This window comes from Erithacus rubecula, assembly GCF_903797595.1.
Source record: "Erithacus rubecula genome assembly, chromosome: 4".
In the NCBI taxonomy this organism is placed as follows: Eukaryota; Metazoa; Chordata; class Aves; order Passeriformes; family Muscicapidae; genus Erithacus; species Erithacus rubecula.
The window spans coordinates 1,593,422-1,621,213 of record NC_136686.1 but is presented as its reverse complement, the minus strand read 5'-3'; the positions used below and the strand labels follow the sequence as shown (position 1 = coordinate 1,621,213).

Below are 27,792 nucleotides of genomic sequence, written 5' to 3'. Positions count from 1 at the left end.
TAGATCATCTGAAGACAGATGAGGAGCTCTCAGAGGAGAAGAGGATCCTGAACGAAATGCTTGAAGTAGTGGAGCAGAGAGATTCCCTTGTGGCTCTCCTTGAGGAGCAGCGGCTTCGAGAAAAAGAAGAAGACAAGGACCTGGAGGCAGTCATGCTTTCCAAAGGTTTTAGCTTAAACTGGTCCTGAGCTTAACAGTTTACCTCTGCTGGTCTGTGCTGTCCAGTTGGCCTACCCTGAGTTTGCCAGAGTTACATGGATAAGAAGATGTTGAAGGAGAAACCTCCGAAGGGTCCAACAGCATGCAGGGATTTGGTTTGAAGCACTCAAAAGCCTTTTGATAAGTGTGTGGGTTCCAGAAGCTTAAGTTTTACATGTCTGCAAGCCAAGTTGAAGAAGTGAGTTGAGACTGTGGAGTCTCCTTGAGGTCCTGTACGATGGGCCATATTTTGTGTGCGTGGTAGGAGGGAGGGGGGTATAATCCATGTGTGGGGAAGGAGGTTAAGGGAAGAGGTACCCTTAACCACATTGGATTTAAGGCAGTCCATTCCTTTCCCATTTTTACTACACCAGTTCTAATGAAAGGGAGGGGAGTGGCAACCCTTCCTGAAAAACCACAGCAACCTGTAGCAGTGGAGTCAGCTGTCCAAGAGAGCTCCAGAAGCCCAGGGCAACACCTTCTTTGCTTTAGTCTTCCTCCCCACCAAAGAAACCTGCAGTTGATCCTTATGCATGGAAATGAAGAAATACAAGACAGAGAAGATACTGCTATGTGTGATGGAACTCTTTGCCTCTTGGTTTTTGGAGAGAAGTGGGCATCAGTGGACTCTTTCCCTACCTTAGCCTCCTAAATCTTCTTGTGGGGAACAAGAGGAGCAGAAGAGAGAGGGAAGATGCCCATCTGCTTTGCTACACACTGGAGAGACAGCTATTGCTGGCCTTAGTCTTCATGGCCACAGCTCAGAGGCTGGTGGGCTTCCTTGTTTTGTTTTTGTGACTGTTTTGACACTGGAAAATACTGCTGTGGGACAGTGGTAAGTGTGTGCTGGGGCAGGGGTGTTCCCAGGCAGCATTCCCTGGTTATTTGGCCCCTAAGAGGGAGAAGCCCTTAAGTGACCGAACCACCATTAAGACTTTTCAGTGTTTTTATTTTTTTTTTTCCTCTGTATTTTGTTTTTGCACATTGGAAACAAAGCTTAAGACCTGCCTGGGCCCTCAGTCACTTTGACCCTTTTATGTCAATTAACTTATTTTTTTAATACTTGAAAGAAGATTCATTTTTGTATCTTTTAGGAAAAAAATGGACGAGTGATGGGTGTGTGTGCCTGCTGCATCCTACAACTTCCACTTCAAAATTACTGGACGTTGTTACCTGTGGCTATTTATTAGTGTTCTTATTAATAATTTGATTGTTACACATATTTGATTGTGGAGGGAGTGTTTTAACTCTGTTAGAGAAAGACACTACTGCAGATTAGTCCTTGCTTCACAGCAAGGGCAGCCTTTATGTACCCATGGATGCGTCCTGCCCAAGGAGTTTTCCTCTATGAAAAAATCCTGTGCACTCATGGAGTTTAAGAATCTATTTGTGTTCTTAGCATCCTTTTCTTCCACATCCCAGATTCTCTCTTTTGGACTAACAAACCTATATTTATTTAAATTTTACATTTTTATAACAAGAAAGCCAAAACTGTGAGGTTGAAATATCCCATATGTCTCTTCCTCACTGAAAGAGGGAATCCTCACAGTGCTGATACAGTTCTAGAGATTTCCATGAAAACAAAAATAGCACATTTCCTGCTGCATCTATTGGAAGAAGCTCCTTTTGGCCCAGTTAGTGAATCTGCTGCTTTTTGAGCCAGGAGGGTCCTGACTGTAACCCCATGACAACTGATGAGCAGGATATGCACTGAGCAGCTCAGCACCATTCATTCCCTGTGGGACAGACTCCCTGGGCAAAGCGTGTCCTTAACCTGTCCTGCAGAGCTGAAACAGCACCGTGCACTGGGGATGCATCCCATCCATCACCTGATGTGTCCAGAGGGTTTCCCTCCTCGGGATGCTGACTGTGTTCTTTTCCTGTTAAAGAAGCACCAAGCCTGCTTTGTGACATCTTTGAGAATGTGTCCCATTCCCAAGCACACTGTCCAGAGCACTGACTCTTCCAGCTTGAGTTGACACTGCCGGTGCAAGGCCCCCCAGCAGGGCTGAACATCCTTCAGTCTTTGGCCCGGGCACAGAAGTTTGCATGGTTTCTTGCTGTTGGCTCTCTACCTCCTGCAGAGGGGTCTCCTGTAAGCCAGGGTCTGTGAATTCACCTCTGACTTGGGAGAATGCCCCAGGCTGAGCAAGAATGGGTAGGAGTGTCCACAGGGACTGTGAGCAGTGCTGGTTGCTAACTGTGGAAACGTGTTTTCCACCCAAAGTGTTCTCCCTTTATTAGTGTTTTATGCTAAGGCATTGCAAATTAAATCCAGATACTCCTGAAATCAAGCAGACAGGCAGCTGCAGTGCTACTTCATAACTGTGTGTGTTTAGCAAGTGGTACCTGCCTTACCAGCATCCTGGAGTGTTGGTTTATCAGCAGGATGTCCAACAAACAGAATTCCCTCCTGTTTGCTGGTGCAGGGCCTGCTGCCCGAGTCAAATAGGCAATGGTAGTTTACACAGTCTGCATTTGAGGGGGCCAGTGGAAACTGGAGTGCAGGAAGAGGGAAGAAAGAAAGCTTACTGTAAATTGACTGTGCAGAGAATTGACCTCAGTTTATTTTACAGTGCTCTGGGTATATGGACCACATCTAACTTGTAACAAAAGGTCGTTGAATGTGAGCTGTAGAACAGAAAAAAAGTCCTGAAGAAGAAACATCAGATGGTTTCATTTCCATGTCATGCTGGGGGACATTGGCCAGATCTTTGCAATGCTGAAGGAGTGAGATCACTTGAGGGTGTAATACCTTATTGCACAGAAAACCCACCTATCCTAACCCTAAACACTTTGGGTTGTGCTGAAGGCCTCCAGCAGCCAGAATGAAAACGAAGAGCTAACATGGCCTCACAAATTGATTAAAAATACACAAAAGGGAATGTTAAAAGGCCTTTTTATATCAAAATGGTTGTAAAAGGCACAACTTGTTATTTGCTGTTCAGTTGCACTTTAAGAATATGACTTGCATATCAGATAGTGGGTTTTTTTACTCTGAATATTTTTAATTCAAATTTTGTATTTTTAAAGCTGAAGAAGGCTCTTGTGAGCACAAGATTCCTTATTTGTATCCGAGCAGGACGTTCTAGCTCTTGGCACTGCCCGACACAGCAGCAGCGACTCAGCCATGTGCATTCAATGACGTGTGTCCATTTCCCCTGTGAGGAGAGCCAGGGGACCCCCAGCTCCCCCCAGAGACCTGGGCACCCCAAGGTGGGTGGCTGTGCCCAGGTGACACGGTCCTGACCCGGGGCTGGCCGCTTCGTCCTGGCAGCAGGTGGGAAGAGAGGCCACACTGAGGATGGGGCAAGCACTTGAGCCCCCTTTGGGGAAGGGAGGGGAACACCAGCTCCTGGAAGGGAACTCCTAGGAGGCAAATGGAGATGGGGGAGTTAGGACTGCCCAAACAACTAATCTGCTGTTTTCACAGTACCTTTTTTTTTTAAACTGTTCTGTTCCTTTTAACCATATTCTCATTAAAAGTCACAACCAGCTGTAAAATTCTGAGCTTCAGAGAACTAATGTGTGGGGAGGTGACAAGACATTTCAGCTCCAACTTTCAGACATATTCCTTCTTTCAGTTAACCAATACTCCCTGGTCTCACTAGGGCATGTTATAAACTGCATTGCTGAACATATTTTAGAGCAAACCGCGAGTTTTAAAAGTCTGCCCTTCTCTCTCCGTCTCTGCATTTTCTGTAAATATTTGTTTGTATGTAAAGGCACCAGTGGATCCTTGGGGTGCTCCCACGGTCAAGAATCTGAGTTTTGTGCAATGCCTAGGCCTCTGTTAGAACACGGTGCTTGCGTAGAGCTAGTCACCACATTTGTGTGCACTCTGGTGGTTTTAATATTTTTATACATCCTAATCCTGAATGTCCTGAAATATTCTAAGTGGTCTAGACAGCATGATCTAGAGCAGCCAGCAGTTCCCTTTTGTGAGCAGCTACACCTTGTTTGGTTAACATTCTTCTAAAATGAGTTTTGCATTAAGTGTTTACACCACACACCAGTGGATTGAGAGAGGCGTTGCATTGTAGAATCTCCTGCGTACAAACTGAAAAGCTGCAATGGGAATTTCAGGTGGCACTGTCTGCAAGCAAGAGAGCCCTAAAGCTCTTAATAGTAAAAACCAGCCTGTATATAGTTCACAAAGAGATTGCTGGCTGTTGACCTTTGCAAAGTAACAGAGATGAGAAGTTTTCCAGAAGTTCCTGCTTTTGGATTGTTGAAGGACTGCTTGGCAGGTACTAGGCAGGGTAGCAGGCAGATGGGGATGTCACTGAAAGCAGGTGTGAAGGGGAGGATGCCATGTTCTGATGGCATTGCAGTAATTTAAATACTCTGTATCTGTGGGTGCATGCGTGTGTGTGTGAAGTCTAATCCAGGCAAAGGGAGTTTGCTTTGGCGTCTTCCCTTTTGTATGAACGTGAACTCTGATATTCAGATTGTTCAAGGCTTTTACGGTTGGCATGTATAGAGCGTTAACAGAAAAGCAAATACCCTACCTGTACAAAACCAACTCTGTTCCAGCCTGTTTTCTTCTATTTGGTTGTGTTTTATCATTTGTTTTTATGCACACTTGCTTCATTGGTGTTGAGATTTTAGCACCTCAGATGGCCAACTGAACTAAAAAAAAAAAAAAATAAAGTCATTAATTATTTTTTATTTTTTGTTGGTGGCGCTTTAGTTTCTTTCCTCTGTTGTGACTTCCTTGGTTGATGTTTGATGAGAACCTGAGAGGAGGTGATCTAGAGATAAATCTGGGTGTTCAAGGGCATGGGCTTCAATTTCTCTTTTGCTGGCTCATTCTCAGCCACTGAATGAATTATCCAATGCAAAGAAATCAGTGATACACCCCCACTACATGTACATATTCTACATTGTTTCTTCAGATTCTTAGTGAAGAGAAGTTACAGTAAATAGCCAAGAAGAAATGAAGGTAATACAAATTGGGTTGTAGAAACTAGGATTTCATTTTTGTAGCTGAAGCCTCACTTCCTCAGACTGGAGTGCTAGCCTGAACATCTGATGCTGGTGTAGCAGGATTCAGTAAATTACTGGCAGAATGATATTCTGAATAGAGTCAGCCTCTTTGCTGAATTTTTTTTTTTTTTCTTAAAGAAGAAGTTTTGCACAGGATGGTGGGGGAAATCCCAGCCGGGGAAATCCCAAACAATGTGTTTTATTTTCTTGTGCTCACTCAAGCACTTTCAAAAACAAAGGATAAATCGTGGTGTTCCTGTGGTGGCGTGATGAAAGGAAGCCTATCAGTGCAGCAAGAGGGATGGCTGGTCTGGAATTTCCCTTTGCCTGGAGGCTGGGCCAGCAGGCTGTGCTGCAGGAGGAGGCAGCAATGACAGCGCTGGGATGTGGGACACAAAAGGTTGGCTCGAATCCACAGTTTAGGAGAGCAGTCCTGCAACACTTCATCATGGTTTTTTAATTTACACTGTTAATTTGTTAGTCGTCAATCCCAATTAGGGACAAAAACATACTGCTGTTTTATAAACTGGATGGAACAACGGATCGAGGAAGAACTTTATCTGTTGTTAGCTTGGGCAAAACCTATGCTGGCCTTCCAAGATGAGTAGTCCTGCACAGATTAGCTACACGTGTCTAAGAAATTGCACCAGAAAAAGGCCCTCTAACAAGTAAACCCCACCCAGGAGTCCAGCCTGGTGGCAGCTGCTGTTTTCCTTTCCCCTTGATAATGACAGTAGCTTTTTAGAATGCCACCTTTCCCCACAGGTGGCATTCCATGCCCAGAAGCTGCCTTGCCCACCCTGCATTGTTCCCCTTGGCACAGAACCACAACCCCTCCCCACCCTGCAGAGGTGAGGAACAGCAAAGAATAACAGGGGGAAGGGTGAATGTTCCCTCTGCTCTCGAGAACACAAGAGGAAGATTGTCAGTGGACTCATTCAGAAGTATGCAGAGCCTCTTTCTGGCAGCAGCAGATATATTTTATCTTACACAGCCCTCCTGGCTGTACTCGGCCTGGCTGAAGACAATGAATGTAAGTTGTCAGGAAAAATAACTAAGGGACAGTCATGTCTACAACCCCCTGCCATTCTGGCTTCCCTCATGTTTTATAGGGCCTTTTTTGAAAAGTCCTCACCATCAGTGCTGTGACAGCAATTAGCAATTACATTTTGAAGTCCCGCATATTGGAGAATGCAACCCTAATCCTGTAAGGATTCTACCTGGCTACACATCTCTTAAGAATTCCAGCAGGTCCTGACTGTATCTTCCTGCTGTAGATCCTCAGCATCAGCAGCAATGGAACAGTTACCAGAAGAAGAAGTGGGTGGCAATGGGTGAAAGCAACAGTGCTGACGTGGCTGCATCTCCTCCTGAAGTCACAAGGAAAAAGGGGCCTCACGCTTATCATTTTATAGATATTGCTTGAGGGATACGATGAAGAATCATCACCTATTTCCTTAGCCTGCATCCTTTTACACACCACTCAAAATAAGGAACAAAAAAATCCCCCTGCTCCAGAAACCAGCTCTGGAAAAAAGTGCTGTGTTGCCTTGGCACCTTGGCAACAGTGTGAATGCCTGCAGACACCAGGAAAGTAAATAAACTGCTATTTCCTAACCTGCCGAGTGTGTGGTGCTTTTCTGCATGTCACAAGTGAAGGATTCACGTGGCTTTCTGTAAGCAAAAGATAACATCTCTTTTTTATTATTCATATGTTCTATACAAGTATAGTTTTCATATTACTCAGACACAGAAACAAAAAGATACAAAAACAAAACCAAATACACTCTGGGCAGATGGGAGAAAGGGAGCCAGTGCTGCTTGGGGCAGTGCTGGCTTTGCAGGACAAAACTAAACAGTTTGGGAAAACAGAAGCTGCAGTTCCTTGAAATTTTAAGACCGTTCCTAGCAGGAAGCCAAACGGTGGGTTGACCAACATGACTCAAACCTGAGTCAGAATCGGTTCAGTCTATTTTGGAGAATCCCAGGAACTTTAAAAAGCACTCTAAGGTCAGGCAGCCTCATGGCATTGGCACCGTGACTGGGCATTTTAGGAAGAAAAGGGTGACAGGGAAGGACACCCGTACTGAATACCAGCTAAGCATTGCTCTAAACAGAGCTGTATTCGAGTGTAAGGCTGTATTAAATAGGAATTAGCTGAAATATGAGTGGCGGGAAAGGAGGTCTGGCCTCTTCTCCCAGGAACCAAGTGACAGAATGAGAGCACAAATTCATAAAGTGCGCCGGGGGAGGTTGGGGATGAACAGGGGCAGTAATTCCTTCGCAGGAAGGTGTTTATAGAGTGCAATGGGCTGCCCAGGGAGGCCGTGACGTCGCTGTGTCCGGAGGGGTTTAAGGAAAGGCTGCATGTGGCACTGAGTGCCACGGTCTCGCGACACGGTGCCGTTTGGTCACAGGATGGAGACGACGACCTCACAGGTCTTTTCCAACCTAACTGGTTCTGCGATTTTAAGCCCGTGAAACGATTTTAAGCGAAAAACCAGCATTTATTCGGCAGGGAGAGAAGCGATTCCCGGGGCGGCTGCGGAGCCCTCAGGGCCCCGGCCCGCGCGGCCGTTGGGCCGGGCCCGCGGCGGGCGCGTGCCGCGCGCTCCCGCCCGTGAGGCGGGGCCGCCGCTGCGCCCAAATAGCGCGGCCGGGAGCGCCGAGCGCCGCAGTCCCATCCCGGTCTGGTGAGTGTCGCTTGTGCTTCCCCGGCCGCAGGGGACACCGCGTCGGGCGGGGAGTTCGCTGGGTGCTCGCTGATGCGCGGGCCCGCCCGGGGAGCGCGGGTGGCTGCGGCGGGGTCGGGCCCGCGGGCTCCTGCGGCGCGGGGCGTCAGCGCCGGGCCCGGAGGTGCCGGCTGCCCCTCGCAGCCCCCCGAGCCTGGGCGTGCAGTGATCCCCTGGGATCCCTTCTGCGTTCTCTTCTGGGTGCTGGAAACTCCTCTGCCTCCCGGCCGATCAGAACTCCTTTCCGCCCGCCGCTGCCGGCCTCGAGTTCAGGGATGCGGTTGTTTCTGCCTTTGATCTGTTCCCCGCTCGTCCCTCCTCGGCTCCGGCCCCTCTGCTGCTTCCCCCGGCGGGATCGAGCCTCGCCCTCCTCCCTGGCCTCCCTCCCGCTCAGGTGCTATTTCATAAAAGCGCCTTTGGACTGCGTGGTTAAAGTGCAGCATCTCGCCCTCAGTCAGTTTCTAATGGGAGTTGTCAGGCGCTGGCGGCGCTGGCCGGGCAGGGGAGGGAGAGCAAGGAGTGAACCCTGTAGTGGCGACTCCATAGGGACGAGCGCTTGCCTCATCCTTCCAGCAACTCGGGGATGTGGGAGTGGCGGCTCCACAAGGAAAGCAAGGCGAGGAAAGATTTCTAATAATAGCGCTAACATTATTTAGGAAGAGCTGGTGATGGATACAGATGAGTCAATTCGGTGTGAGCTTTTCTGTCCTCTCCTTGCCTTTCCCAAAGCTGTGGCTGCCTGTTGAGGAGGTGAGAGCCTTTGGCTGTCCCTTTGTTTCCCGTGGGCAGCGCTCACTTTCCCCGTGACACACGGATGGGTTGGATTCAGGGTGGGTGAAGGCTGGAGATTGCGAGCGTGTGAAGGGAACGGAGTGAGCAGAGGTTAAAGAGTGTTTCTGTAAGTTACATGCTATAGTCTGTGTACCATGCAGTGACTGTGGGTTTGGTAAGGGGGGGGGATGTTCTTGTCTTCTTTTAAACAATATTTTTTGTAGCTTTAATTTAAAAAACCAAAAAAATAGAGTGCATCAGAGCTGTTTAAATCACTAAAGTCTTCATTCAGGAAGTCAATGGTTATTTCAGAAATGGTGTACATTTCTTTATGTCACTTGCAATATCTCGGCCATGATCTCATCATGGGATACTTGTTATCTGTTCAAAACGGTTTAAGAGTTTGGTGGAGGAAAGAGCAGAGTGGTTCCCCGACAGGAAATTATTTTTGAAGTTTTTGTTTTGTTTTGTTTTTTTTTTCGTAAAGGACTTTTTGCAAAAGTCCACCTGTGGGGAAGAGTGGTTTTGGTTCTGTTATAACTTTGTCATAATCGGACTGAAACTGTTTTCACCTGCCTGTGGAAGCATAGCATCTTAAAAGGTGTTATTTAAAAAGAAGGGGTTTTCTGTGTGGGGTTTTTTCCCCCTCTCCTTTGCAAACCTCTTTACATGAGTTTACTGGCGTTACACAGAAACACTGGGGAAATGCATTGTATAAAAAGTAGCATTCTAGCACCCTGTTATTCGCTTGGATTTCTGCAACCCATCTCTTCCCATTTTCTTGTTGTCCTTTCTAGGTCACTTTAGAGGTAGCTGGGAGGGCTTAGGGACCTCCCGAGTCAAAACAATTCCATGTGCACGTGCAGAGTGTAACAGGGGATGGCAAACCTTGTGGATGGACTGCCCTGTACCAAGGAAGGCTGGTGTGAAAAACCTCCCTTTCTTGTTTGCACCTGGTGACATTTACTGAATTTAGGAAGAAAAAAATGTGACTAATTTTTGGTTAGGTGGTTTTTTTTTGGGTTCCTGCCCTCACAGTTTCTTAAAAGCAGACGAGGCCAGCTGAGTTCAGGTCAGTTTCTCTCTGCACAGGCAGCAGAGCAGTGTGCCACACTCCACCAGGGCTGCCTGTGCAAACCCAGAGGCTGTGAGCCCGGGATTTGGGCATGCCTGAACCCAGAACCAGGACACTGCACCTCTGGATAGGGCCTTGTAAAGGTGCTCAGTGTGGCTTTTTATTTCTGTTAAGTCCCAAACCATAAGAACTGTGATGCACAATTAGGGGATAATATGGGCTCTGAGTGTTTGTATTCACTCATTCGTGCTGTGTTTCCCTATATTGTGTTTTTTCCTGTTAACAGGATGACAGGAGTCATCCACACTCAGCAGCAGTCTGAGAAGCTGACAGATCAAACAGGTTTGTTTTTTTTTTTTCCTGTAATGGAATGAAAATGTTTGCAGTCGAAGCAGGCAGACACATAAATCTTGTGACTGTCACCTTTGGAGACCTTCCTGGAGCAGCCTGGTGCTTGGAAGTCATCAGATGGTGGAGAAGGGGCTGTCTGTGGTAAATGAACAGGTTTCTGTGCTGGTGTGGCTGTGCAGGAGCAGTGTCAGGTTCTGCTCTGTGACAAAGCAGCTCCTTTGGCCTGTGGGTATGAACTCCCCAGCAGGAAAGAGCCAGCCTGGCCTGTGGTTCCTCTGCTGAGGGGAATTCATGCAGATGGGCAGGTTTCATTTTCATTGCTTAGCAGTTCCTAGATGAGTGAAAGAGCAGAATTTACTATAAATTTTGGGCTGTTTTCTTGTTTTGTTTGTTTTTTTTTTTTTCTCGAGGAGCTTCCTTCTCCTTTTTTTCTTGGCATGCTATGGCTTTTTGTCTGTGTCAGATTACAAAAGAGTTTTGGGGGCTGGATTTATCTCTGTACTGTGCAAAGCCAAGTATGTGAAAGTATTTCTAATTAGTGAGTGGAGCTTATCTTTTAACCAAAGGTGCAAAACTCTTGGAAGTCTGAGCCCCCTTTTCATTTTGGATGGCTTTGCTTGGGGTTGGAGAAGCTTGCAGGGGACTGAGTTTAGCTTTAATTAAAGCTTATCAGTAATGATCACATTATGTGCATAGATGGTCCCTTCCCCAGAGATTGTACAAAATTGATTTTTTTTGACCCAGACAAGATAGGAAGGATATAGGGAAATGAGGGGTGAAATGTAGAAAGAAATGCTGAGTCACAGTGTCCAGTGCCACTCTTTAGGTTTGGTAGCAATCTGTTAAACTTCTGTGGTTGCCTTGATTTGTAGCAGATGTCTGCAGTGAACCCTGTCCTGGCACTGCTTGGAGGTGCTGCTTGGCCCTGCTGGGCTTTGCCTGAGCAAAGCCTTGTACCCCTTCATGCATTGTGGATATTCTGCCCTTTCTCCAGTGCCATTGTGGCTTTAAACTCCTCCTACCTCAGCTTGCTCCCCACTTTCCTTTAAACTCTAAGAGCTTTTATTCAGCTGCACTGAAGTATGAGCAGGGGAGGTGGAGTGTGTGTGCAATCGTGGCACACGTGAACGTTGGATTTTTGTTTAAATGTCTGCAAACCTGCTCTGTTTCCTGTGACCTTTGGCCAGTTTGTAGTGCTCTTACTATTATTTATAGAATGGGCAATACCCAGGTCTCTTAAATATTTTGGGCTATTTCATTCATCTTTTAATGACACAGGTGTTCCTTGGTAAGTGTGTCTTCTGCTTGTTCAGTGTAATTGCTGTCATCCCTTTAGATTGACAGCCACACAAAACAAATCCACTTATGTCAGCAGCTGCTGTATTTTGAGTTTGTCAGCTCTTCCTGCGTTTCAACATCAACCTGTTCCTCCTAAGGTAGAACTGAAAGCAAAATGGTTTTGCTTTGTTTCGTGCAGAGTCATGTGTTTTCTCCTAGAGAACAGGCACTTTTTCACAGTCAGCAGAGGCTCTAAGTGTTGAGTGGAAGAAGCAATGTGCTGAGGTATCTCCTGTTTGCCTGGCACTAGGAAATGTGTACTCCTGCAGGCATCTATTTGCCATTTTCCTGTCACAGTTCCCAAATGGCTCCTACAGCATTTCTTTGAGAGGGAATATTTTTTTAGCTCTGTATTGTTGTGAAAGGTTTTTAAAAGAGATGATGCTTTTTTTATGCTCACAGTGTATGAGGTGCTCTTGTCAAATGGCTTTGATCAGGGTGATGAATGCTGCTTTGAGTTACTATCGTTTTTGGCTGCCTGGTTTGATGCACAACTTTCTTTTTGAGGTCCTTGAGGATTTCTGGGTTACTGTCATAAGACATTCCTTCAAGATTATCTTGATTTTTTTTTTTTAAATATATTTTTGGGCCTGCTTCATCAGTTTAACTGTCATGGTGGGAATGGAAGCTGCAGTGCAGCACAGTGGGAGAATGGAATCAAAGGATCTGTGTCAGACTTTCCTGCTGGGGATCTCCTCTGGCTGATGCACAGTTGTTTCATCAAAGTGAGCAGCATAAGAGACATTTACATTTCTGATACACTGGGAGTTTAGGAGGAGGAGAGCCTGTTGAAAATTCACTTTTGTCTTCTGGAAAAGGTGTCAAATATTGGCACAGGGTTGTGGATGCTCTCAGAGCACATGAGCATGCAGCTATGAAGACTTGTCTTTGTACCCCTTCCTCTAGAAATACTTTGGGTCTTTTTATGATCAATGTTCAGAGTCTGAGAGGGTGGGCAAGCTCCACTGAAGACATTCTGTGAGAATTCCCTTGACAGTAAATTTTCCAGTGCAGTGAAATGTTGCTCCTTGAGTGCCATCCTGGCTGTTGCATCAGCACTGCTGTTTTACCTCAGCAGGGAGCTCCCAAAGTGCTGAAGTGTTGTTCTTTGGACATGCCATTTCAGATCCAGTATTTAAACTTCACACTGAAACATCTTTACAGCTTCTCTTTGTTCCAGAAAGCAGTGCAGCAGATATTCCTGGTGCTTACCAGGGTAGAAAGGGAATTCTTGCTATTCATATGGCCTGAAAGGCAGAGGGAATGCTACTGTTGGGAGTCACCTGTGTCCATAAAGCTGTCTTTTTGAATTCTTTTTTAAAATTACTTCCTACCAGTTTCTTGTTTTGCTCATCTAACTAGCCAGTCACGCAGAGGAAAAACAAGATTTACATTCCTCTTTGCTGTTGGTGTAAGCTCTGAAATGCATCCAAATTGCAGAATGACATTCCTGATTTTCTGCCTTGTGGCTGGTCTGTGCTCATGCTGGCACAGAACAGTAGTACGTGTATTACAGCTAAAGTCAGGAGGATTGTCTTGTCCTGTAGGTGGCATGGCAGTTCTTGTATCCATCCCACTTTGAGGTCTTGCAGCTGGCAGAGCCTGTCCGAGTGGCACCTGCAGCTCTCAGAGTGCTGTTGCCAAGTGCTGAGGCTGCCTGCTGCAGGAACTGAGCACTCTGTAGCTGCTTCAGTAAAAGCAGCTTTGCCAGAGTGCAAGGGTCCAGCTGGGGCATGCTCTAAATCCAGAAGCAATTCTTGCATTTCTCTGGTTGGACACTGTCACTTGCACATCACTGTGATGGTTGGAGTTTGTCCCAGTGCTGCCTGCTCTCAGTTTGTTTGTCCTTCCTTGATAATGTCAAACACTGGGACTGTGATTCCTCACTGCTTCCTGCTTTTCCATAGTTTCTGAGAGGCAGACATAAGAGCTGCTTGCACATGCACTGTGCCAACCCAGCTGGAGTTCCTTTGCTCAGCACCAGAGAGGAGAAACAGCCCAGTGCCAGATCCAAGAAACTGCCTGCTCTCTGATAGCCAGGATCCAAGTCCTGTCCTTACCTCTTAGGTGTGGCTAAAAACCATGGAGATGGGGAAATTCTGTTTGGTTCCAGCTGCAGTTAGCTGAATTCAAACTCCAGCTGCAGACTTCCTGCCAACTCAGTTTGAGCTCAGCTCTATGTAGGCTGGCTGCTGAAGAATAAAGTGTTGTCCTGCTGCCTCTGTCACTGATCTGATACAGAAACCACACTGATGAAATGTTCCTGCCTACCTTTTTTTTTTTTTTTTTTTTTTTTTTTTAGAGCATTAGTAATGTGGCAGTGTTCCTTCTTACTCATTCATGTGCTGGTCAGCAGAGCTTTTTGAGCCAAAGAAGGGTGGTTGATGAGGGGTTTGGCTCATTTTCTTCCTAAGAAGTCAAAAGTACTGCCCTGATAACCAGAAGATTGCTGCAATTCATGTCATCATGAAAAGGCAAAAGACTTTCAATAACTTAAATAAATTTCCATCAAAAAAGCCAACTGACACCTTTTTAGAATTGTCTCTAATAAAGTTTTTCTTCCAAAGAGTAAGATTAAGCTCCCTTTAAACAAAGAGTGCAATGTATTTCTAAGCCAAAAGAGGCACCTGAGAGTGCTTGGTGTGCTGGCTGGGATGATAATTCTGTACTAAAGCAACATAAAGAAGCAAAGGTAAAAATGCCCCAGCTAAGGCAATAGTAAGTATTCAGCATGTTTTGCATCAAAAGTATGAGGAGTAAATAGCTTTGTGTTGGTGCTGGATTTTGTTTTCTCTTGCTGGAAGGATTAGTTATTAGCATTATTTGCATCCTAAAGAAGCTGAAAGAAAGAGAAACAAAAGCTGATAACCTCAAGCATTCCTCTGTCCTGCTTAGGTGTATCAGGGAGAGGTTCTGGTCGGATTTTAGGTAGTCATGATTCCTGACTAACAGGGCATTCCTGCCCTGCAGGTGACTGGGGCAGGAGGTGTGACCTGCTCTGGTCCACTGAGCTGGTGCTATCTCCAATATGCTCCTCATGGCTTCTCAGTTTTGCCACTTCCAAAATGAGCTCATGATGTTGCATGTTCCCTCAGAGGTCAGTGGGTGGAAAATACCCTCAGTTTGTTTGGAAGCAGTGTTCTCTGTGGCAGGGGAAGTCCTGACACTCTCCAAGCCAATAAATTTGGTGTTAACCAGATGTGCCAAACCATCCTTTAGTTTCACAGCTGTGTGTGTAGGTGCATCCATGCATGCCCAGAGGGTCTTGTTGAGCCCATCCTTCACCTGGATTACACCTTGCATGTCTCTGCTCTCCCACCACCCTGCTTCTCTTTCCAAAGCCTAGAAGCAAATTCTACTTTAGGAGTGATTCTCAAATGAGGCAAAATCCTGGGGTGTTCTAAACATTGTTACAGGCTGGTGAATCCTTTGCAGAGTAAGGAGCCATGGGGACAATTTTCCTGGGGTAATGTTAAAATCCTATTTACTCATCTCAGCACTGTTGGTTTTGCACCAAGATCCCTTTACTGAGCTGTTTAGTTCCTGTTGGCTTTATGGGCTAGAAGTGGAGTGGCTTTTGGTGACTTTGGGCTCTGTGATGTGGTATTTGCTTACACTTTCATGACCTGAAGTGCTGCAGACAACAGTGGCACAGCTCAGAATATTCTCAGGTAAGGAACTTCTTAAGTCTGATGCTGTTTCTCTTTATTTTCCAATAGTGACTGTTTATGTAAAGTAACTGTGCCTCTGGCAAGTTCTCATGAAGACAGTAAAACTGAGTGGTTGTGGTTTGATATGTGGGTTTAAAATGTCAGGACATACCAAATATTTGGTTTCCCTGCCTGTAAAATGATGCCCTTGCTTTGCTGCAGCTCAGCAATGAAACCTCTGCCTACAGGACAGATAAGTGCCACCAGAGGCAGAAAGGGACAAATAAAACATTGTTTTATTTCTTCCAATAACGATGTCATCCTGTCTGCCACACCCAAAGTTCTTACCTTTCAGCTGCCACACGGGGAAAGCAATGCTCAGGCTGGAAGTTGTTGACTTTGCCAATGACTGATACTTTATTGCAGTTTCTACTGGGCAGATTTTAATTGCTCCAACTCAAACGTGAGCCATAAACACCTTGACAGCTCACACAATGGGTTCATTGATGGATAGAGTCACTGTCTGGAGTTCATATGGGGGGTGTCTCTGAGGTTCTTAAGTGCTTAAAGTGCCTCTTTAATTTCTTTCTAAGAAAGAGAGAAAGAACAGGTCAAAAAAACTGGTTGTAGTGTAATGTGTTGAGTGCTTCAAGGCATTTAGTGATTTCTCAGAAGCACTCATTTCTCACAAAGAAATGAGAGCTTCTCACAAAGCTCATTTGTCTAATGAGTGAAGTAAAACGTGAATAATATATTAAAATTAGTTGGTGTTTCAATTAAAACATCATATTCTGTAAAAATTCATTGCAGGATTTCAGCAGCCCTAAGGCAGCCTTAGCAAATGATCTAGTTTCACTCTGAATATGAGTGCATATGGTGTTTGTATCTTTCTGTTTGTATCCATCTTTTCTCCTTCACCTTTTTCCTTCCACCAGAAACAATCTTAATCTGAATGTAAAACTACCAGTATTCCAAAGTCTTAATGATTAAAAAAATTGGGTGATACCAGCATGATTACATTTGACTGTCTGGGGGAGACTTGTTTTGTTTTGTTTTGGTTTGTTTGTTTGGTTTCTTTTTTTTTTTTTTTTTGAGATTCCATTAAGGAATTTGACTTCTCACGAGGAACTTTGTGTCTGTCAAAGCTTTTGCATTGATCCAAAGTAGTTTTGTAAAACTTGAGGTTCGTGTAATTACTAGTTAACTAAAATAAAAATTAATTTGCCCTGTACTGTAGAAGTAGGGTTTTGGGGTATGAGAGAAATCCTTTTTCCTCAGGTATATTTTTGACCACCCAAGCAGACCTTTCTTATCAGAGGGCAGGTGTTGCCTTCAGGGGCATTTACTGTGTGGGTGGTCAACCTTTGGTTTAGGAAATTCAGTTTGTGAAGTTATCATGTACAGGCTCCCTTATCTTCATTTTTTGCCATATTAGTACTTTGGAGTGTGGTGGAACTTTTCTTTGTTCTGGTTGTGTATTTGTTTTCTCTGTTTGTGTGCAGGAGTAGACAAAATTGCTATTTGCAACTATGGTGGGTGAGTTTTTTTAATGTGTCCATTTTTGTGGACTTGGCCTGAGCAGTGTCTCAGTCTCCACAGAGTTGATTTGATCCCTGAGGGAAGGGAAGAACTGACAGATGTTGTAGGTCTCTTCTCCCTGCACAGCCACTGATATCTGCAGGTGCAGCAGGCACCTGGCTGGGCTGGAGCAGTCTGTGCCTCTCCATGTAAAGCAGAGAGTGGGAAAATTGCATTGAAAGGAAACTTTATCTCTAAAACCAGTATATGTGCAAACTGAGGCTTTACCTGTCCTACAGAAATCCTGCTTGTGTGGACAACTCCTGAGGAATTTGCACAAAGCCAAAGTCCTGCCACAGAATTCATTCCAAATCCCCACTTTCCTCTAATCTCAGCATTCTGTTTCAAGTTCTCTAACGTGAATTAACATCTGTGTCACCCTGACCTGTTTCAGAGCCCCTTCAGGTCCCAAATAACAGAGGGCTCTCTTCAGCCAGAACACTCCTTAGGGTAGAAGTGAGTGGCAGCAGTAGGGATTCAAATGGAACAGAAGAAAATGCAAAGCAGCAAGAGATAAGTCTAAGTGTTGTAGCTGTTAGTCTGACATAATTCCATGAAAAGAAGAGCTCATGTGGGCTTTTGTGTGTTTCAGATATATTTGAGATTGTGTTTTGGTCTTAGACTTCTAAGAGTCTTTGAAAAGCTGGGACATTCATGGTCTCTTGAAATATGATTGGTTTGCTTCAGAGTTGGAATTTTTTTCTGCTTTCACTTCCCTCTTTTCTACCAGTACACTTCCTTATTAAAAAACCACAGATGTGATCAGTAGTTACTGTGAAATAGGATCATTTATCTCTAGCTGAGGTCTTTGGTGGTTAGGTTTGTTCGGGTTCCTTAGTGCTTCTAGCCCATTTTTGGTTAGAAGGTGCCTGCATAACAACCAGGTTATTGCCCCTGGGTGAAGGTGGTTTGGTAGGGAGGGAGTGCCCCCTTTCAGCCAGGCCCTGCTCATCAAGAGTTGAACCAGAGATTTCTGTGTGCAGCTGTGGGACTGTTGTGTCTAAGGCAGCAAATGCAAGGTTCTGACCCACCCATCACCTGCTCCTGGCAGGATGAGGAAGGAGCACTGTGCTCCTGCATCCTACCCCTTTGTAGGGGACACAGGGAGGCTCCCCTGTGCCCTCCCTTGCTGGGTGCTCCTCCCCTGTGCTCTGCCCTGCTTTCTCCCTTCTTCCTAGCTAGCCTACCTGGAGGCTTAGCAGAGTTACACTCATATGACTGGAAGCCTCTGTGGGCAGTTTATCCAGCCTTCCCCACCACAGGTATTTGTTGGAAGTATAGAAATGAGCCAGAGTGTCCATGTGCATCTCTTGCATGGAGGGTGAGGAGATGCACCCTTGAGGCCCTGTGGATGTGTGACAATGTCAGCTGGTTTTTTCATTTCAGAATGTTCTGCTGTGCATGCAGGCCTATCAGCTCACCTGCTCTCAGGAGGTGCTCAGGAGTTCCTTTCTGATCACCCTGCTCTTCATTCCAGCCTGTGGCTCCATGGAGAGGTGTCCCTGCCATCCCCAAGAGCAGCTCTTGGCTTTAAAGCTCTATTTGTAGCTTGTGTCACTCCACTGTCTGGCACATGTCTATGGCAAAAAGGTGACTTGTGCCTCTCATTCACAGGGCCCTTCTCACTGAGACAACTGTGGTTTCCTCAGGCCTTTTTCATGACTGATGGTGTGAGATGGGCAGCTCTCTCCAGAAACAGAGATATGCATCACTAAAAGGAACATTTCCTATGAGACATGGCCAGACATATAAGTACAGCTGCAAGATGTGGATTTACGGGAATTTTTTTCCTTTGACACTTTTCTTTCTTACTCTTTCACAGGACGAGGATTTCTGGTCTGAAGCAGAGGGTGACCCAAGCTGCTGTTGTGTCTCTGAATCCATCATGGAACAGGTTAGAGTTCAGACATGTCTGAAGTCAGCTATTCACAGTGTACAGTGTCCTGAGATACTTTGGAGGTGATAAGTCTCAGTGTTGGCTTGTGGCCTTCTTGAATTTGCCAGAATTTCTGCAGTGTTTCTGGCAGTGCTCTGAATACAGGGAAGTGAATGGAATCAGTTGGGTTGCAAGCTGCTTCCTTGCAGCTCTCACTGTGGCTTCTCCTTGGTCCTGCAGGCTGGAGATGGAGATGTAACAGACTACAATGTTTATTGATAAAGCTACAAACTGCTAAACTAATAAAAGAATTGGCACAGCTCAGTGATCAGTGCATTGCATTGGTTTGTGCAATTATGATGCTGTTACTTTGCACATTTATATCTTACACATTGAACTGTAACTGAAATGTCTGCCATCTTCCCCCAGCCCAGCTCATGTTAGGATACAATTCTAACCCCCTACTCTGGCCTCCCACAAGCCTTTTGAACACAACATGATTTAAAAGTGTTATCAGTGATAAACCCAAGGACCAGTCCAGCAGGCTGTTGCAGGGGATTGCCACTGGTTCACTACTACTGTCTGCATACATGCATGCTCAGATCATGGAATATGTGCCTTCTGTTCATCTCTGACTGATCCTATATCTTATATACTTTATTTTTCATCTATTTCCATTTCTGAACCCTGCCTTTTGTTGACTTTGTTCCTCCTTCTGTTTGCCCAGTCAGATATGGTTGAGTCAAGGCTTTGCAAGTTTCCACTCCCCAAAACTAAAATTTCTGGAGTCTCCTGGTTTTCTGGAGGCCTTAACTGGTTATGAAGCCTGGTGTTCCAGTGGGGCCTCTTGCTCCCATCAGTCTGCCTGCCTCATGGCCCTCCTCAGCCTAATTAATTTGGGCACTCTGTGCTGCCTTGCTTGAAAGCTGAAGGTTGTGTGGCCATGGAGTCAGCACGTGCCCATTTACTGGGGGTGGATGTGCCACTGGAGGTGGCAGTGGTCTGTCATCTCATGTCCCTTTTCTTGTGAGCAGCTGCTTGGCTCTCTGTGAGGAGCTGAACAGGTTTATTATGGAGCTGGTTCCTTCCAAGGGGGAGAAGAAATGTGAACCTTGGAGGTTTTTGCAGGCTTATGCTCTTATCTCTGTTTCCCACCTTGTTACTGCTCTGCTCTGATTACATACAAGTGGGGAGCTGCTGCCTCCTTTATGCACAGCAAGTAGAATGCCCCATTCCCAAATGCAGGGGTAAAGCCCTTCCAAACACAGCTGTCTGAGTAAGGAGATGGATGGTTTTTGCTGAATACACAGCTGTGTCAGAAGAGAAGCTTGGACTGGGGTTGCTGCCATTTCCACAGCTGGAAATATGAGGAAAGGGTGAGCTGGGTTTTCACCACCAGTTTGTAAGAACAGAGCCTTCTGTCATTCACCATGGGACAGTCCTGTGTGGGTCCACATCCAGGAGTAAGCCTGTGTTTGCTGAGGCCTTGTGGGCTCCTGGCTGATGCTGTTCAGGTGCCCAGAGGAGGCCACAGAGACAGAGGTGTTCAGATTTGGAAAATGGTGCGTGCCTAGATGCTTTGAGTGGGAAATTTTCTAAGCGTGGGCTTAACAGTGATTTCCTTCTGTGTCAGATCAATGGATCTCTTCAGATGGAGCATGCACTGCTGTTCACCTTTCTGGATGCATCCTCTGACTGTCAGTTCAAAGACCAGCTGCATTCCCTGCACAGCCCACAGATCATATTGTACCAAGGAGATGATGATGACGAGCTTCAGACCGATGGCAATCGGAGTGGCCACTTGCAGAGTAGTGAGCTAGGTGAGCAGGCTTTTCTCCATCCCACAGGTCTCTCTGAACATGGTGGTTTTCTTGCCCCATTTCCTATTTTTGCCATTGTCTGTCTCAGAGGAGGAATGTTTTGTTTTGTTGAGAAACTTCACTGTGTGGCTGTTGGTGGTGTTGGTTGGGAATTTAACACTTAGCTTAAGACAACTGCTGCTTAGTACTTTCTCTCTTCGTGGATTTCTGGAACACCTGTCACTGAGTTTTGTCTGCAGCACATCAGTCATGGGCACAAAGCTGCTACTGATGATAGCTGCCTTCAAGGAGTGTGATAAAAAGTTAGGCCTCATGCTGCTCCTCAGGCAGTATCAATACTTGGGCTGAGATCTTGGAACAACTCGAGTCCTGGTACTGGATGAATCCCTTTCTGCTCTACCAGTCTGGTGGAAACTGTTCCTCAAGTAGCTTCTGGTCCTGTTCCTGCTTTGCTTGCCATCTGCAGGGTGGCTACTGCCCCTTGCCCAGGGTGTGTCAGCTGGCACATTGACTTCAACTGAAGCAGAGTGAGGAGGAACTGCTACAGTGAATAGCCCTCACCCTCACACAAATTTGCATACATCTCATGCTAAAAGCAGGTTGGACAAGGTGTAAGGTTCTCAGCTAAAAAAGAACATATTCAGAATGGATGGAAGGAAGATTTTTACAATGAGGATGGCAAAACACTGCCACGGGTTGCCCAAAGAGGTGATGGATGCCTCACCCCTGGGAACATTCAAGGTCAGCTTGGCTGGGACTTTGAGCAGTCTAATCTAGTTGAAGATGTCCTTGCTTATTGCAGGGGCTTTGGAGGAGATGGCCTTTCAAGGTCCCTTCCAACTCCCAATTATTCTATGAGGTGCTGCATTTTAGATGGTGCTTAAGAGACAAGTCCTGACAAGTCACTTGAATTCTGGAATCATTAGCTTGAAAAACACCTTCAAGGTCATGCACAGCTTCTCAATTCCCCTCTCTGGGCAGGATGTTGGCTGCAACTATTCTGTTCAAATTTTGGTTGGAGATGTTTTAACATGCCCTGAAATTATTTTTTTTGTGCAGGGTGAGTCTGCACTTTACCTAAACTACAGACACAAACCCCTGTTTGCCACTTTTTTTCTGGTAAGCAGCCTGTGTGCACTTAAAGAAATTGTGCTTAGATTGGTCATGAATACACTCAGGGATGGGAAGGAGGTTCCTAATGGAAATTAGCAAAATACTGTGACCTGTGCTGAACCTGGTCTGACTATGGCCTGTGAACTAAATTCTCCTCTGTGTTGGCAGAGTTGCCTCCAACAAATGAAGAAGTTATCCGGATCATTGCTGCTCAGCTCGCTGAGATTGGAGACCAGTTTGATAAAGAAATCCAAGCAAGAGTAGTAAAGGACCTAGTGCAGCACTTTGTGAATGAGAAACTGTCTAAAGAGGTGAGAGAAAAGCAGCCTGATAAGCAGTTCTCCTTTTAAATATTCTGCATACTTCCTGCTGTGACTTGCAAGGCATCTGAAAATTCATCCTAAACACTTAGCTTTGATATGTTAGAGGTGATTCTGTGGCAGAAGTTAATGTGTAAATTGGGTTCCTTGGGTTCATCTCCTTTCTGCAGATCGTGAAATGGTGGTTGTGGAAAAGGATTGACTTTGAAGCATTTTGTCATTCTTTTGATGGCCCCATGGCTTATCTTAGAAAATGAGCAGTCTGGCTAAGGCTTAGTTTTAGTACTTCAGATCTTTGGACTTTGGTGCCAAGTCCTGTACATCTGCTGACCATCATGTGGGTAAAAATTGAGCAGGTTAGTGACAGGAGCTTAACTTGTGCTTGTTACTGAGCACTGAAGAGACAGCAAGTCACAAGATCCTTTTGTGGTGCTGTGAGTGGGTTCATAGGCACAGTTTTGGGGGAGTAGAAGTGAGTTTAGGCCTGCCTGGGTGACCTGCTGGAGTGGCCTCTTCCTAGATGCAGTTGGAACAGCATCTAACAAGATGTGCAAGAAAAGTGGAGTTGGAAGTGTCTTGTGTTAAAAAAGAAGAGGATGGCTATCTAAGGATTACATCTACATTTGGATCAAATGTCATTGTTTTTGGGGGAGGTTTTTTTAATGTAACAGACTGGCTCCCATGGGTGGGAGCATGGGGAGCACACCCTGTGAAATGGCACAAAAAGCACATGAGTTATTAGCACAATCCTGGCAGACTGTGCTGAGACCCCTTTCTGCCCCAGCTGTTGCACTGAGATCCCTCACTTCCTTCCATACAGGAGATAGCCCTGCACCTGTCCAGGGCAGTGAATGAGCTTTTAACATCCATCCCCTCAGACATGGCACAGGAGAAGGCCATGTTGGTGCTAGCAATGGTCTTAACTAAGAAAATTGTGAACACAGTGCCCTCCCTTCTACGCCGAGTCTATGATGCCACTGTGAACTACATGAACCAGCAGTTCCACGACTACATTGTTGAAATGGTGAGTGCTGTCAAACAGCTCTGTGGGAGTCACAGCCAGCCTTCTAGCTCTCCTGGGTCATTCCCTCAGGGGGGGCCTAGCTTTGAACTGCCAGTGACCTGCTGCTTTCCCTGGAGTGCTCTGGATGTTGGGCCAGAAGGGAATGTCAGTCCCTGCAGGGCTCTGGAGATGAGTGTGCTTGAGGGGGTCATGTCCCAGCTTCTGCTTGCCCTCCTCTGGCAGCAGCCAGGGAATAGAGTGCATTTGTTCTGTTGGGCAGAGAGCTGGCACAGCAAGGAGCACAGCAGGTGGCAGTGTGGAATTCCTGGAACAGTACAGGAACAGGGCAGGGCTTGTGGGACAACCCTGCTGCTGTTAATAATGCACCTTCTGTTTCTCTCCCTCTAGCTGGGTGAGTGAGCTCCCCAGCCCTCTGTGGAACATGTGGACTCCTGAAGACTTTCCTTGATGGATGAAGATAACTTGATTTACTCTTACCTTCTGAGATACAGCTGTGAAGGGGATGGTGGAGCTTCATAGATAGGCTTTTGTAGACTAGGACAGCAGTAATTGTAGTGTGAGCTGCCTGCCAGCTCTCCAGTACCTGTAGGGAGTAGTGCTTGCCTCTCTCCTTTTACAATATTTTTTATTTTAGCAGCAGCCACCTTTGTGCCTCCACAGGCTCAGTGGGCACAGGGCCTACCCTCTGTGGTTTATTGAAAGCCACTGTAACATTCTGCTTCAGTTATTTACTTCCCAGCCCTGCTCCTGCAGCTGAGCCATGCTGAATGTTGTTCCCAGGAAGGCCTCAGGCTATGGAATGGGTGGTTCATCAGCAGAATAATCAGGGGTGGGAGGGAATCAGGTCTAGATGAGAAGCTGGCAAGAGGGAACAGAGCCCTCAGTGCTAGAGGGGGCTGTGGCCAGAGAAGGCTCACGTGAAATACTTCAGTATCAATCATCATACACTCGAGTTTCCTTGAAAAATAAAACAGGGAAAAACTGTAAAGAAAAGGGTAGGGTAGGCACAAGGCAAGTCTTTTGGGAATGCAACCTGGATATACTTCAAGAAAAAGTAGCATTATCTTCAGTTACATCTCAGGTTGAACAAACTTGGTCTCAGGTTGTTTGATATATAATCACACAAGGTGGCACACGTGTCACCCGTGAACCAGCTCCCTCAGGACTTTTATTAGTATGTAAATATTTTGTGGGTTTTTTTAACTTAAATAAAAATTTCATTTCTGATGGCTACTACTGTCAGCTTCCACCTAAGAATTTTTTGTGCAAGTACTCATGGCATTCTTCTAATTCACCATGGCTTATGATGCAGCTGGCAGAAACACTCTGGACCTGTCCTCATGCCTTGCATAAGCAAGTGTCCTGTAAGTAAAACCACCTTTTCTTCTGGTGCCTGCACTAAAAGAGGGGGAGAAGGGAAGCACAGAAAGAGTCTACACATTGTTCTTGGAAACTGTACCATTTATTAAAGTGCAACCTGGGGGCATGGTCTTACAGCAGTGTCCCATTAGCAGAGGGAAAAAATGTATATACCCCTTCACTTGAATTGAATATTGAACAATGAAGCTGGAAGGAACTTTCTTGTCAAGGTGGAAACACTTTTATTAACCAAATGGCACAAGAAGCTTTAGACAGTTCTCCCCAAGAGGGCTGCACTTGCATATTGGAAGGAACAGTGTGATGAGTTCCTGGGACAATGGGTGACCTGAGGATCAGTCAGGGTGTCTGCCCCCAGACAGACCTCTTGAAAACAGAATCCAAAATCCCTGCAAGTCTGTCACTATTTGCTTACACCCAGCAGAAGCCTAGCAGAAGAGATCCCCTAACCTGCAGCTTCAGAGTCAGTCCCATTAATCTTTGCTACCTAACAAATCAAGTGGCATTCTTTTGGTCTGAGTGGGCTTTTAGGTTTACACTTGAATAAAAGCTTCTCCTGCAAGTTAAAACTGAGGACAAAGCCCCTAAAGGTATAGCAATAAGATGCATCCTCTCCAGTTTGTTGTGTCCACATCAATAGTGTTCCTTGCCTGCCCTGCAAATACTGCAGGGAGATCAAAAGCAGCTTCCACTGGAAGCCAACAGGAGCTCCCCCACTTCTACAGCATGACCATAGACCTCAAGTTTGGAGGAAGCAAGTCAGCCTACCCAAGAGACTGAGAGAAGGTCAGCTCCAAGTAGAAAAAAAGTGATAAAATTATCTAACTTAAGGAGGTGGAGCTAAGTGATGTGTTGTGGATCCCCTGGACTTAACACCACTGACCCTTCTGAGCCGCTGTCATTCTCCAGCCAAGTCCTGGTCACCTTCTTTCACTGCATCAGACACAAACTGAGTTCTGTTGCCTAGACTGGCCCTGCAGTCCCTGCTCCCTCTGGGCCTGAGAGCTTGCTCTACCTGAGTCCAAGTGCTGGCTAAAATTTTATAAACACTCCCCCCTCCTTTTTGTTTTGTTATGGCAATACAGAGCTTGCATACCTGAAGTTAAAGTAATACTGTTCTTGCAACCTTCCTCATGCTGAAATTAAGCAATCCAAGCCAAATTAAAATCATGCACAGCTTCTGCCCTCACTAGGTAGATACTGTGTGTCACCCCTCTCTGTTTCCTAGAATCACCTAGGTTTGGAAAAGACCTTTGAGATCAAGTCCAGCCTATGACCAAACATCTCCTTGCCAACCAGACCAGGGCACTGAGTGCCACATTCAGCCTTTTCAATCAGCTCCAGGGATGGTGACCACCAGCTCCCTGGGCAGCCCATTCCAGTGTCCAGTCACCCTTTCTGTAAAGAACTTCTTCCCAATGTCCAAACTCAACCTCCCTGGCACAATTTAAGGCTGTGTCATCCTGTCCTGTCCCTGTTCCCTGGGAGAAGAGCCTGACCCACCTGGCTGCACCTTCCTTTCAGGTACTTGTGGAGTGACAAGCTCTCCCCTGAGCCTCCTGCTCTCCAGGCTGAACACTCCCAGCTCCCTCAGCTTGCTCCTTGTAGGACTTGTGCTCCAGACCCTTCACCAGCCTTGTTGCCCTTCTCTGGGCTCCCTCCAGCATCTCAACATCCCTCCCAAACTGAGGGGCCCAGGACTGGACACAGGACTTGAGGTGCAGCCTCACCAGTGCTGAGTGCAGGGGGACAATCACTGCCCTGGTCCTGCTGGCCACACTATTCCTGATCCAGGCCAGGGGCCACTGGCCTTTTTGGCCACCTGGCACACTGCTGGCTCATGTTCAGCCTGCTGTCCATCAGTGTCCCCAGGTCTCTTTCTGCCTGGCCACTGTCCAGCCACTGTCCCCATCCTGTAGCACTTCAGGGGCTGGTTGTGCTCAAAGTGTAGGACCAGGCACTTGGTCTTGTTGAACTGGACTCAGTTTACCAATCCAGCCTGGCCAGGTGCCTCCCAGAGCCCTCCTACCCTCCAGCAGACCAACACTTGCACCCAACTTGGTGTCATCTGCATATTTGCTAATGTTCAACTCGATCCCCTCATCCAGATCATCAATAAAGATGCCAAACAGGAATTTTTCCACTGGGTAACACTTTCTCCCATTGTGTTCCAACATGAGCAGACACAAATAGAGCCCAGAATATGACACTGTACTGAAGCCCTGGGCTTTCTGATGCCTGAAGACATGACACCTGGGCCAGCCATATGCACCTCTTCACCCCACTCCCCCATTTCACAGCAAAACATTCTAGGAATTACACTTGGAAACTCTGTAACAGGAACTTGCTCTGGTGAATGAGTGACTGCAGTGCCAGAAGCATTTCTAGTTTTTTGCCAGAACAGCAAGATCTATCTTACTAAGGCTTTGCCAGTAGTGGCATGATTCTGTAACTGACATTAAATATAGGGAAGGTTTATAACCTCACATTATTTTATCTACTACAATAATGAAGACCAAATTTCAGCAGCTTGCTTGTTCAGTACTAGTTAAACATTTTATTTGTGACCATTAGAAAGCACTGATTAGCTTAAAAATCCAGGCCAAAGCTTTAGCCTAGCTGTTGATCAGCACTATGGGGAAAGGAAGGAAATGGGATTCTGGCAGCAAAACTTGCTTGTGTAAGAGCACTCAGAACTGCAGCTTCCACCTGGCCCTTGAGCTGCAGCTGCCTGAGAGTGAAAAATGAAGCCCTCACCAACACAAGGATGGGTTGCTGTAGTACTGACCTGCCCCACAGCCTGGATCTTCTGCAGCAGCTCAAGGGACTCAGGAGGCAGAGCCCACCAGGCTCCACCCAGCACACAAGAGCTGCAACATGGCTGGGACCTGGCTCTGCATCTGCACTTTGGGCTTTTGGGCAACAGGAATTTTCTTTGTTCTCAGCCTCTTGCTCCTGCAGTGCTCCCTGAAGAAAGACTTTGCTCAGCTCCCAGCCACAATGCCCAACTAAGCATTGCTTAAAATTAAGCACAGCCCCTTACTTTGAAAGCCTTTCCCTTGTCAGCTCCTTTCCCTGCAGCTCCACAGCAGTTCCTTCCCACATTTTTTCATAGATCAAATCCTCTGCTGCTTTAGCATCTCAGCTTTAGAGTATGCTAAGGATAAAGTGAAGACAGAGTGGGTCTAAGGTAGATATTTTGTTAAAGTACAGGCCACTCGAGGACAGATATTGAGGCACTTCTGGGAAGGGGATGAGCAACACAAGTGAAAGTAATTCTGTATGCCCTTTTGCAAGTCTATAGCTCCTGTCTTCCCTTTGCCAGCTACAAGAGATTCATAGAGGTTCTATCACACCTTTTGGGGTAATTGGACCCTGCAGTTTAAGATTACTATAATATACTTGAAAATGGGGGGAAGAAAACTTCCATTTTCTAATTCACACCTCTTAACAGAGCAGCCTCTCACTCAGGACTGTAGGAACACAGCCATCTGAGCTTATCCACCCTTAGGTGATCCCAGCTCTGACCCCAGACTCCAAACTCTGCAAACTCAACCCCACTGACCTTTTTAACTAGTGC

At 46.1% G+C, this 27,792-nt stretch overlaps 2 protein-coding genes across 29 annotated transcripts in view; both read left to right on the top strand.

The window, feature by feature from the left end:
• Positions 1 to 4,869, top strand: part of MICAL3 (microtubule associated monooxygenase, calponin and LIM domain containing 3) — a 165,062-nt gene extending 160,193 nt beyond the window's left edge. For all 25 annotated transcript variants that reach the window (XM_079304036.1, XM_079304039.1, XM_079304037.1 and 22 more), the window contains one exon: positions 4 to 4,869. In XM_079304036.1, coding sequence (XP_079160162.1) covers positions 4 to 188 — 185 coding nt within the window. In that variant the 3' untranslated portion in view covers positions 189 to 4,869. The remainder of the gene's footprint in view (positions 1 to 3) is intronic.
• Positions 4,870 to 17,056: 12,187 nt separating this feature from the next.
• On the top strand, positions 17,057 to 24,072 carry BID (BH3 interacting domain death agonist). Of its 4 annotated transcripts, none has more exons than XM_079303204.1 (6): positions 17,057 to 17,132; positions 18,505 to 18,576; positions 20,192 to 20,369; positions 21,660 to 21,802; positions 22,632 to 22,835; positions 23,223 to 24,072. In XM_079303204.1, the coding sequence occupies exons 2-6, from the start codon at positions 18,568 to 18,570 to the stop codon at positions 23,232 to 23,234; spliced, it is 546 nt and encodes a 181-aa protein (XP_079159330.1). In that variant the 5' UTR covers positions 17,057 to 17,132; positions 18,505 to 18,567; the 3' UTR covers positions 23,235 to 24,072. The 4 variants fall into 4 exon arrangements, with proteins under 4 accessions (XP_079159330.1, XP_079159328.1, XP_079159329.1 ...); XM_079303202.1 differs by having other exon boundaries at positions 20,192 to 20,378; XM_079303203.1 differs by having other exon boundaries at positions 17,057 to 17,138; positions 20,192 to 20,378.
• Positions 24,073 to 27,792: the final 3,720 nt, after the last annotated feature.